General features: G+C 43.0%; 1 protein-coding gene across 1 annotated transcript in view; it reads left to right on the top strand.

Moving 5' to 3' along the window:
- The window catches only part of DCC (DCC netrin 1 receptor), a 579,713-nt gene that overhangs the window by 545,657 nt on the left and 21,716 nt on the right, over positions 1–12,340 (top strand). Inside the window, exons 24-26 of the mRNA XM_009323064.1 lie at positions 1,793–2,019; positions 4,526–4,642; positions 8,853–9,017. Of these exons, the coding sequence (XP_009321339.1) occupies positions 1,793–2,019; positions 4,526–4,642; positions 8,853–9,017 (509 nt within the window). The remainder of the gene's footprint in view (positions 1–1,792; positions 2,020–4,525; positions 4,643–8,852; positions 9,018–12,340) is intronic.

Raw genomic sequence — 12,340 nt, 5'->3', positions numbered from 1 at the left:
GCTGTCAGAACATCAATAATTTGTGAGAAAAAACAATGCCAACCAAGCTAGATCATTGCATATATTTTTAAATGATATCATTGCTGTAGTGGTTTTGTAGTTATGGTTGGAATGACACATTCATCATAACCCCCTATTTACAGTTGTGTCTAAAATTACTTTGGGGCTGAAATTTCTTTTGCCTGGCTCAAGTCTGGAGAAATGAATTGTTTTCAATTGCAGGTGACAAAAAGCTGCTGTATCCCGACGTGAAGAAAGTAATTCCTTGTTTAGAACCAAAATTACGGTCTTTTTTTGAACAAGACAGAAAGAACAACTTTACTTTTTAACTTCAGGCGGGTCATACATGAAGGTTTGAATGAAAATGCTCATAATTATTTTTGTAGGTGTTAATCAGGATGGTACTAGGGTCTGTGCAAGAAGGTGTTAAAGAACTGTCTTTATTCCGTGTTCTTTCTTCCTGTTCTTTGCAATACTGTCATTTTAAATTAAGTTTTGGCAATTAGCAAGTAACAGACTAAACATGGGAAGTAATTATGACCAGAGGCCATCACTCTTACTTCTTGTGGGCTATAAACAAAAATCTCTGAACGACCCCAGCGTCGCCTCCACCGCTAACTTTCCAGATCACATTTTAAAATGAATCTTTTGACCCTTGAAGAGCTTTTGGGATACCGACCGGTCAAAGGACCTAAAACAATTTCTGCCTTTAAGGGTGGCAGTTTGAGGACTGGGATATTTCTGCTGTCATTGCCATCAGCTCCTGGGGCTGAGACAGGGCTGTGCCCTCGGTGACATTTTAAATTATAGGATGTGTTTTTTCCTTCTCTTGAAAGCAAAATGTTTGGTGATGCACATAGTTGTGACACGCATCTCTTGCTTTCTAGACCAGACTGAGAAAATTTAGAAAAGAACAGAAATCGACTCCAACAATTGGAGTTTCTCAAAGTTTAAAATTTTCTCAAACTTTCTTCTGCTAAAATAACCCCATGCCACTTTCCACAATATTGCCTGCACGTGTGATAGGAAGGGCAGTTATCTGAGCAGACGTACTCAAATGACGCACGCGGGGCGAGTCCTAGGGACGCCGGTGAATGGTTTTGCACTGCTTTCCGTGGATTCGGGAAAGAGCCTTCCCTTCAGGAGGTGCACAGCTGTGTTTTGGGGTGAACATAGACGGGAATAACGAGTAGCTGAGAGCACTCAGTACCCCCTGGAAATCAAGGTTTTCTTTGGCGTGTGCTCCCCGGAGCAGGTGGCCCGCTGACACGAGGGCGTATTGTAATACCTATGCATAAAGAGAGGAGAGTGAATGTTGCTCTGGGAAATGCTACTCTGGATTTCTGAGCTTTTCTGTAATAAAAATACTGCCTTAGTGTATATTTAAAGAAATACAACATATGCTGCACGCAGTAGCGGGAGGTATAAGATGCACAGAACCTGTCGGAAATGAGCTCAGCAGTTTTCAGTCGCTGTTTTCAGGTGCAGGCACTCCACAAGTGCTGCTCTTCCCGAGACGAAACCGGCCACTTTCCTTCTGTTCCGGGAAGCGTGGTTTCCCCCAGCTTCTACATCAGGGGGTGCAAAAAATGAGCCACCCTGCTGAGCCCCAGGCCCATCCCCTGGAGCAGACTCCAGGAAGCATAGGGCCACACCAAGATAACTGCTGTCCTTTGAAGGACACAACCAGAGGGGCTCCTTAGAGAGACACCAATGAGGAGACATCACTCTTCTGGTCTTATAAAGGGGAAAAACGTTCTTACGTGACAGTTTTGATCTTTGTTCGCTGCAGGAAACGTGCAACCCACAGCGCTGGTAAAAGGAAGGGCAGCCAGAAGGACCTGAGACCCCCGGATCTGTGGATACACCATGAGGAGATGGAAATGAAGAACATAGAGAAGCCGACAGGCTCGGACCCTGCAGGAAGGGACTCCCCGATGCAGAGCTGCCAGGACATCACCCCCGTCAGCCACAGCCAGTCGGAAACGCAGCTGGGCAGCAAGAGCACCCCGCAGCCCGGTGAGGGGCTCCGAGGGCAGGAGAGATGGAAATTGGCTGGTCTTCACTTGCTCTGTAGAGTTGGGGAAATTAGAATCGTAGAATCATAGAATGGTTTGGCTTGGAAGGGACCTTAAAGGTCATCTAGTCCAACCCCATTCCAGGTACTCCAATTTTTTTTTCTCCATCACCGGCATATAAATTTTCTTTACATTAATTTGATATTGCTGGTTAGTGACCTTAGCCCAGCACGTGGAGTCTCTAACAGAGGGCTAAACCTGGCAAGATCCAGGAGGAGACTGGAAGAATTGACAGCTCTGCTACGGGTGCCAGGAGAGATGTTCCTAGATGACTTTTGCAGTGGTTTCAGACTAGGGGAATACGCATCGTTTTTTATTTTTACACCATTCTAACTTTTTAAGTTCAGGAATTCAACTGGAAGTCAAATGTTGTTAAATTTGCATACCATATTAAGAAAAAAAGAGAGGAAAAAGGGGAAGTAAGTGGGGGAAAAAAGAAATGAAAAACGGAGCAAAGGGAGAACGTGATCAGGAAGAAGGTCAGCAGCATCACCAGGAGCAGAATTTGAGCCAGGGAGACTGAGAAAACTTACAGATATGAAGAAAGAAATTCTGTAAGAAAAGTGTAGTTTCAGTGAAGTTTCCTCCTCCTTTTTTTAACCTTAGTGCACACAGCACATCACGGGTTTCACTTTAGCTGATAACATTTTTTCCACCATAATAATAGAAAGACTTGGGAGAGGCAGGTGGTGTGTACAGAGGGGGGGACGGATGGTGAAACACAGCATGGAAGTTGAAAACATAAACATATTTGTCTTGAGTTCGTCATGAACACATTGCTTGTGGGTGACGGAGTGAAATAATTCCAGAATATCGGCTGGGGCTGTAAATAACGAAGGTGACTTTTTCAGATGCCTCTGATGTTTTTGTCCCTTTTCCGTAGCTCCTGTTCTTGCAAGGAAAGAAAAGTTAAAAAGGAAGAGTTTTCAAATTTCTAAATGGATCTAATTTTTTTTTTTCTGACATTGTGTTTTGGGCTGATAGTTTACAATTTAGAAGATAATTGTGACGGTGATTTCTGTTGGTTTTGATGCAAAGGTCCTCGTGATATTAGACATTGGGAAAACATAACCAGAAGTTTCCCTTTGCCTAAACAGGTATTGCTGGTGATCAGGAGAGCTGATCCAGGATCCAGAAAGATCAGTGTGAGAGCTTCATTGATGGCAGTAGGCTTGCAGTCGAGTGCAGGGTAGGAAGTCATCACAGCATATGAGCAAGTTAATGACGAAGGCTGGGCTAGACATTTTACGTGTAAACGCCTCGGACTGTAAATAAATGCCTTTATGTTTCTTCCCATTCTGTCATACACAGTTCAGTACTACCGTCCCTGGCTTTTCACTAGCAATTAGGTCTTTGAATGGCCATCGATAGAAGACTTGGCATTTCAGTCCTGCAATTCAGAGAAGAGTGATTTGGGAAAAAAATAGTCTTTCCATGCAAATCTTTTTTTTCTTTTTTAAGGAATATGTGTTTGCTTGGGTACATCCGAGATGAATATTCTGAGTGGGTATTAAGCTTAACTGTATGACAGTGCTAAACTGACTTCACCCATGGTTTATTCAAATAGCAAAAGTAACATAAATATAAGGTTCATGTGAAACAAGGTATGAAGAGAGAAATACAGCTTTTATTTCCTTGCAAATGACTCCACCAAACATCCAGTTCCAAGCACACTTTCTTTCTGACAGGTGTATTCTCTAGAATTTTTGGATACTTCCAGTATCCTATACTAATGTGACTAAATTAGAGCATCCATATTTCAATACCTAAACAGAATATCTAATTTATACAGCTGCTGGGACAGTTTTGAATTGGATCGGACATTAGGCAGCTTATCTCAGCTCTCTGATCTAGATGTGCTAGTTGTGATCCAGGACCAAATAAGGGGAAGATCCAGGCACATCTTTAACTTGCCATGGTTTCTGTAGGAAAAACAAGATGCACAGGCTGGAAAAGCCACCATGAATTACCGGACAATCAGGACATAAGACTTTGTGGCATCTCACAAGGAAGGTTGTTTTCATCCTTCCGATGTATTTCAAAGACAATTCTTGGCTGCCAGGTTTTGTAGGCACCTGAATTTATGCAGCCTTTTTCTGGTCTTGATACTTGAATTTTCAAATAAGTTTATAACAGGGAAGTTACAAGAAAAATGTCCTACTTTTATGAAGTGAATATTTATTTATCTTATTATGAAGATAATTTCAGAGGCAAAGAAAAAGGGGACATGATATCTTAATTCTCTTACAGAAAAATGCAAACAATAATTTTATTCAGAAAAGGCAGCCAAAATCGTCTGTGCAGCTCTTTGCAAGTGGTGATATTTAATGATCGGTTAAAATAACTGAATTCTAAAAAGACCTGTTGATCGTTCTGCTAGATATAGGGTGAAGAGAAACATGCATTTACAGCATTTTCAGCTGAGCTACCGTGTTGTTTTTCTCTAGGTCCTGAGACGGAAGATGTTGGAAGCAGCATGTCCACGTTAGAGCGCTCGCTTGCTGCCCGCAGAGCCACCCGTGCCAAGCTCATGATCCCCATGGATTCACAACCAAACAACCCTCGTGAGTACCAAGACCTTCCCCCAGCTCCCTTCTGTGCACCCCACAAGCCACGCTCACCCATCTGAAGATCTCATACCATCTTTCAAATATGATCTAGTTATGCCTCATAAAGTTAAATAGCATTAGCAATATTTTCTTCATCTAAAAAAGAGTAAAAGGACTGGAAGCTTGCCAGGGCTTCACAACGCATCAGTGGAAAAACCATGGAGAGAATTCAGAAACCATACTTCTGCTAGACTCAGCCCAGGCTAAGCCTAGAGAGTCATCTTTCCTATTTTTGCCAGGTGGATAGTGATGGATTAATCCCCCCGTCTCCCTCCCATAAAACTTTAAAAACAGGGCTAAGAGTTCAAGCTGCCAGAGCAGAAGGCTTTGCAATATGCACATATAAATTGTGATATTATTATTATTATTATTATCATCATCATCATCATCATTATAATCAGCTGGACATTATTGCAGTTTCTGCTGTATTTTCTTTTGTCTGTAGTAGTTGGCCATGCCACTGTATGCTTTTTTAATATGGAGCAGCTCTCTTATAAAGCCAAGTAAATGAGGAGAAAAGATATTTTTAATAGGTGTTAAATTTTAGTGACCACAGAGCGTTTATCATTGAACAAATTTCATAGATGAAGTGAATCTTTTCCAAAGCAGCAAAGCACGCAAGAAAGACAGGAAGGCTGGAGAACATTAGATAGGTTCTCCCATCCTCCAGAACTTATTAAAATTTCTGAAGTGACCGTGTTCCACATCTGAGCAAAGGAAAGGGATACGTGCGAGCCCGAGGCACTGGAGACAGGGTTTGGCACTGATCGGGTTCCCGGGGGAGGATGAGGCTTCGGGTCTCCACCTTTCCTCTGAGCAGCCCTGTGATCAGCCTCTTGGTAGCTCTCAGCTTCTTTAGCTAGAAGTCCTACCTTTGACCTCACAAAATAGATCTGATGGAAAATCTATAGGAATTGGTACATCCGTGTAAATAGTCGGAGTTAAGAAAAATGAACATACACTGACAGAAATCCGTTTCATCACAAAATTTCTTTCTAGCGCTGATGGTTAAATGAAAGTGACTGTTTGTAGGTTTATGGACGGGCACATCACAAATGATATATTAAAAAAAAATAGAAGGAACTGAATGAAGGGGAGGGAGTAACCTGCCATGGCTTTGTTCGGTAAATTCGTTAGTAGGAGCTAGTATTGGTTCCTCCGATTTGTGTTCGTTACGGGTGAGATTCAGGTCATGCTGCTCAGCCTCAGTACCCAGCCCTTACGAGGATAAACCACAGGTGCCCAGGGAGAGACTGGATGCCAGTTCTTCGTGCCTTGGGCTGGACATATCTCCACATTTCAGCCTCCACCTTCTTTATGGTCTGGAAGGAGGACCTCTGGGTTGAGGGGGAGAAAGCTCTTACTCCAGCTGACCATGCCGCGGGAAATATTCCCATCTTGCAACCACGCTAATGTCACAATCAGGCAATTTGCCCTTTTCTCAGTGGGAATCCTCCTGGGTTGGCCTGGGTTGAAGGAGGGCAGCAGTCCAAGAAAACGGATAGATTTGGAATGGTGTAAGCAAAATCGGAACCGAATCAATTTTAATTACAGTGGGTCAATAACGATGTTAGTTAGGTACAAGTCAAGTCAACATTGTTCGACGGCTTGTAGATAAAAGTGCTCTTAAACATACTTAGTTTTTTCAGTCAAATGATGCATTTTGACAAATGATGTTCTCTTTTCTATTTATTTATATTTTCAACAGTATAAATCTAATCTACAGTGACAACGTTATGATTGTTTGCAAATAATTAAACTCAGATTTATAAAAGTCTTGTTTGTGCATTTGTGCAGGCTGAGTTACGCTTAATATGTTTCTTTCCCCAGAAAATAGAATCGAGGCTTTGTCAGATTAGATGCTTTAATTAATTTCTCTCCGTTTGCCTGATACTGAAGGAAATTGTCAGCAGTGAGCAAGTAAATGGATTGAAGAAGCAACATCATAATTCTGAAGTAAAAAACACATACTGTTAATTGTTAAATACCAAATCTGGAAGTATTCACGCTCATCTCAATAATCAGTATTTGCAGTCTTTGAGAACAAATATACTCCATAATGCGCCTTTGCATACTGACGTGGAAGGAGCATGAACCAGATAAATTTGATGAGGTTTTTAGTGATGTCTTTGATGGCTCTAATGCTACTGAAATACAGGCAGTCACAAATACCAAGGCTGTCGTATGGAGAGGAGTATATCAGAGAAAAATAATTGAGAAAGTCTTTGCAGGGTTTCGCATTCAAGTATTGTACCTGTAATTCTCCTGTTTTCTGTTTGTAATCTTTACTTACGGAAGACGAAAATAAAATGCTTGCAGAGTAAATCAGTTTGGAGAGAGACTTCTGCTGTTCTGGGGGAGGTTTTTTTCTGTTTATCGCCCTCCCTAAAAAGGCAGAAAATCACAACAATTCTTTTTGTCGGGAAAATACAAACATGTCGACTCAGTTGCTTTGGCAGCCTCTGGGGTGCTTGAATGCAATCCAGAATGTCCTACTTTGTCATTTCTGTAAGCTGTTCTTGGGTGCTGCTTTTTTTAGATGATACAGTACATTGTAAATGTAGACCAGTGTTTAGGGAGCTCCATGATTTGGTCAGAGAATTTCTGTTTTCTGTGTCTTAGTATATCAATATTAAGTGCAAATTCAATTGCTGACAGGCTATGACAGAACAGATTTGTTGTCATATCTGCTTGAAATTGCAAAGATTTATTGAAAATGTTTGATGTTACCTTTTCTCCAGCTTCTCTACAAGAGAGTACTGCAATGAATAGTAATCCGTTCTTATTTTAAAAATGAAAGCGCTAGGTATCTACAGCCTAAAAAGAAATGAAGGAATGGACTTTGAAAAACAAGTTGTTCTTTAATAGGATACCATAAAGAGTGATATTTTTCACTGTAGCAGCAAGGTTATAAATATTGTCAATAAAAATGTCTTACACAGACAAAATGAAGTGCCTGAATAGTAGAAATTCTCTTCTAAGAGTGGTTGAATTGAACCCAGACAACTCTGAAGCTCAAATCACCCAGGTTAGCATTTCTTCATGAGTTTTTTTCATCTCCACACTTGTCCGTTACCTCTGGAAGTGCAGCATTGTCTCGCTGAAAGCCGTGTGCTTAAAAACACCCTCGTAAAGTCTTGGCACCGTCATGGCTTCTTGTGTGACCTTGGGCAGGTAGCCCAATTCGCCACTCTGTGTAATGGATGTAGTAGGAGCTAGAAGTAATTGTAATTACTATCTTAAGGTTTACAGCATTGTTTATAATTCATGTGTGAAAGGTGCTAGATAAGCCAAACCTTATCATCAATGAGCCAAAAATCTCTGCTTATTGTTTAGCTGGGCAAAACTTTAATGAGAGTTTCCAAGTTTTTCCTAAAAGCTACACAGAAATTTATGATTTGTATAGCATTATTATCACCCACTCTTCAAGCACTGACTGTTGAAAATAAAGGAGATAACTCACAGGAAAGCCTGAATTAATCACGCTGTGATCCTGGTTTTCAAATCAAGGCGTTTCACTTAAATTCAACTCAACTTCAACTTCAGACTTTTAGCTACCGGTTTGCTGGCACATCTCACCCCTGTTCCTTACAGGCTTTGGCATTCCCTGGGGGGGGAGCAGACAGCCTCAGCTGATGGGTAAACAGGGGGGTCCTGTGCCACGGGGGACATCCGAGGGTGTCAGGGACATTGGTGTGAAGCTGGCAGACACGAGGGAAGAATTGCAGGAGCCCACACTCCTCCAGAGCAGCGGCTGAGGGCAGCAGGCTCTCCTAAGGCACCAGAAATGGCACCGGGGACCTGTGCTTAGACAACTAAAATAAGCCCTTAAATTGCCTGATCCATTCCTTCTCACTTATTTGTCAAGAGATATAAAGCACCCCCCCAAAATGCGGCTGAATAGCTGGAACACAGACAAAAAGCTATTTAATTTTACAGATAAGTAATTGCAGACTGCACTTGCAATTATCCGACGTGTACCAAAGAGGCGTATTTCTGTATACAGAGGTGGCTTCTGTGGGCAGAGGCATGTTTTATACCGAGCACTTGGGTACTTCCCTGGCGAAACATGGTTGTTTCTGGTTCCCTACTGACCCTCTAAGGACTTTTTTTAAATTTTACGAAAGCACCCATTTAATCTCTCTCTCTCCTTCTTTCCTTTTAGCTGTGGTCAGTGCCATTCCGGTGCCAACGCTAGAAAGTGCCCAGTACCCCGGGATCCTGCCGTCCCCGACCTGCGGATACCCGCACCCGCAGTTCACCCTTCGGCCGGTGCCGTTCCCGACCCTCTCTGTGGACAGGACCTTTGGAGCAGGAAGAAGTCAGTACAGTGCTTTTCTTCTGCTCTTCGCTATTAAAGTGCTTGGAAATAGGTTGCTTTGTATCATTGGGATGTATAAGCTCTAGCCAACGCAAATCATGCTGCCCTGCTTTTTGGGAGCCAGGATAAGTCCAGTCTGGGTAGCAGCAACTGGCCATGGGCTGCCTCTTCTCCAGCAGCAGCTCCAGTTGGAATTTCCAATCTTTACTGAACACCTTAAAGGTTAAAAGTCACTGCATCTCTAATTCAATCTTCTCTTTTCTGCAGGTCTGTCAGTCATTTCACTGTTCTTTCATTTCTTTTGCTTTATTCATAAGGATATTCCCAGAAAAATGCAGGCTTCACGAGCTCTTCTTCATCCCAAGGCAGAATCTAGTATCATCACGCATTAAATTCATCCCTGATAGCACTTACACGACCTCTCCACACAGTGTCTTCCTGGGCTTAGCTGCCCTCACCGCTACGAACATTTTCTTTAATATCTAAGTTGCTAAAATTTAAGCCAATTGTTTCTTGTTTCGCTTATAGCAGGCACAGAGAACAGTTTATTTTCTTCCTTTTGCAGATCCCTGTATACATTTGAATAGTGTTATCCTGTCTCACCTCGTCTCTTTTCTAGAGTGAGCTCTATATTCATATTTGCTCCTCTGCAGTAATAGATTTGTGGCTTGTGTGTTCCCGTAACTATTCTTCACCTTCTCATGGTCTGGGGAAAGTGCACGCACGCAGCGCGAGCCCCCAGCCTCACCTTCACAACTTACTTGTAAGCCTCTTCCCCACCGGCAGCCATCTGTTCTTTGTTCAAGCCTAACGAGCGTGCTCTGGCACATTAATTACAGTTGGAGGGCTCATATTTTCTTATACTTCTCCCTTAACTCTACTGCATATCAAGTCTGAGTTATTGACAGATTAATGTCAATCTGTTACACATTTTTTTCACATCACAGAGAGTCTGTGCTGCTGGTCCACGGGGAACTCATCTTGAAATGACTGATTTTTCCTGTTTGATTGTTGCTTTCAGTCAGTTCAGACAGGTCCTTGGGGGCCGGTGATTGAAATCCAGTGGTGGGATTACAGGTAGAAGGTGGGTTCTGGTGTCCTAGTCATCACCCTAATGCCATTCCCCCTCTCTTCAGTGTGGTTGCTGAGGCCCTTTCAAAGCTAGATGGCAATTTCCCCTGGAGGGCCTCGCTGGCATAATCAGGTTTTGATCTGCTGCTTAAATTAATACCAAATCCACCACAAATGCAATGCACAGAAACAAAGTAGATTCAGTTTCTTGCTTGGCACACACTGAGTGTTGGGGGGAGGGGGGGGAATAAAATTAACTACCCCCTGCCTGATCATGGAGACGGAAGAAGAAAAATTTGAAGACTGAATTGTTTGCTCAGCCATCATCATCTCGGCTTGCTCATAAAGGACCTGGGCATCTTCAGTCCTCAGATCCAAAGTCCAGCTGTGAAAGTGAAGGAGGTTTCCCTAGTTCTGCTGATGCCTCAGGGTTGCAGGCAGCTCAGCTGGTAAATACCATACGGAGTGCTGGCAGGGACACGACTGCTGAGGGATCGGTTCGGCACAACCCCCAAAATCACACATGCCTGGTGCATCCAGCTTCTGCCTGGTCCGGCCGCTAGATTTACAGGTGTAGTAGTCTGGAGGTGAGATTTTCAAAAAGAGGAATGTCTTTGAGATCCTGTGGATCCAGTGGCTGTTCCTGCGGGAAGGTCTGTATAGAAAGGTATGGGTTTACCCAAGTCTTTCAAGTGCAGCACGCTTGCGAGTTGAACAGACGATTGCTAATACACAAAAGTTTTCTGCAAGAAGCTCGACTACAAAACAGCTTTAATTATTCAGAAGACCTGATGGGCCTTGGAAAAGCTCAAGCAGTGAAGATTTCAGATAATTTAGGCAATTTCCCATTAAATAATTCAAAAGCAGTGGACATAGCCTTGTTTGGATAACGGCTAGTTTCAGATTATTGAGGGCTGGGTAACGAAGACTCTGTGGTATCTCGAGAATTATCTAAGCCCGTTACAATGTGCGATGACAACCTGTTACAGCCATTGCAGTTGTGCTCTCTAGCAAAGGCTATTGACTTCCACAGCTCCCAGATCATACAGAATACCTCCAAATGAAATATTCTCTTCCTTCGCTGTGCCTTACGTTTTCACCGCCACGGCAATGAAGCGGAGCCGCAGACAAGGACGTGGAAATAGTGTTTGTTTTCTAGTGACACTTGACACCGTCACAACCAGCCAAGCGGTTCTCTAGGTTTATATAATGGCAGTGTTCATTACTTTTCAGTCCGAGGAGGGATGAAGGGATAGAAAAGTACATTTCTAATATGATGCCTGAAGCTTTTCTCAGCACCGGTGCTGTTGCTGCCGAATGCCGGCGCTGGCGACGTCAACCCATCTGGGGGAGCAGTCAATCTCCAGCGCATCCGACTGAAAGGCAGCTGCTTCGTTTGTGGCTCACCTCCCACTGCCTCACTGACCACCTCGCTGCAGCAGAGAGTGGGGATAGATCAACAAAATTACTCCAACACTTTGAGTTTATTTATTTTTTGGCTGTTTTCTTAATATGATCATGCAGTTGAGAGCAACTAGCAGTTCAAGAGACTATAGAGATGATACATAAAGCTTTTTCGTGTGTTTTACCCCTCAGTGAAAAATTCACTTGACGCTTGACCAATTGCAGCTGTGTCTGAAAAAGAAATACCCAGCAATAACTCCTCCGAGACAGAGCCTACCTGCGGTACTGCATGACCGAGCACCCTATTGATCAAGATGTAGCAATCCCTGAATAAATCATATGCCGTGCCATTAGCAAGGGTGTTGCTCTGCATCCTGCCGTACAGACAATGCTCGAACACCTTCCTCTCTTTCTGAAGGCCTTTTTCATTGACCCGAAGATTCGAGTGCTGCAACTTATCTTTAGGACAAATGTTCTACTGAAGAGGAAACTAAAGAAAATGGAAAGGAGTGTCAGGCCCCAGCCAGAGCTTGGGCAAGCTGTCTTGCCTGTTTAATTACTGCTGATGACACTACTAGCCATAAAATACAATTGCTAAATATCATTTTTTTCCAGACAGAAAACATCTCTGAGCCGTAATAAAGTGACTGTTGTCTGGTCAGCAATCCTTCCCATGGTTTGCCGCCTTCTTCAGTCTCCTGCAGAGCTCCGTCACACCCGCTGCTTACAATTTTATCAAGACAGGTAGGGGAAGGTGGTGACGTGCCTAGTTTGCCATGCGTTACAGAAAGAAGTAGTTCTTTTTCTTCCTCTGCCGCAGCTACTGGAGATGCTGAGCCATCATGGTCCCCAGTAGG

This window comes from Pygoscelis adeliae, unplaced genomic scaffold, assembly GCF_000699105.1.
Source record: "Pygoscelis adeliae isolate BGI_AS28 unplaced genomic scaffold, ASM69910v1 Scaffold174, whole genome shotgun sequence".
Classification (NCBI taxonomy): Eukaryota; Metazoa; Chordata; class Aves; order Sphenisciformes; family Spheniscidae; genus Pygoscelis; species Pygoscelis adeliae.
Note: the sequence above shows the minus strand (reverse complement) of the source record. Positions and strands in the feature narration are given on the sequence as shown.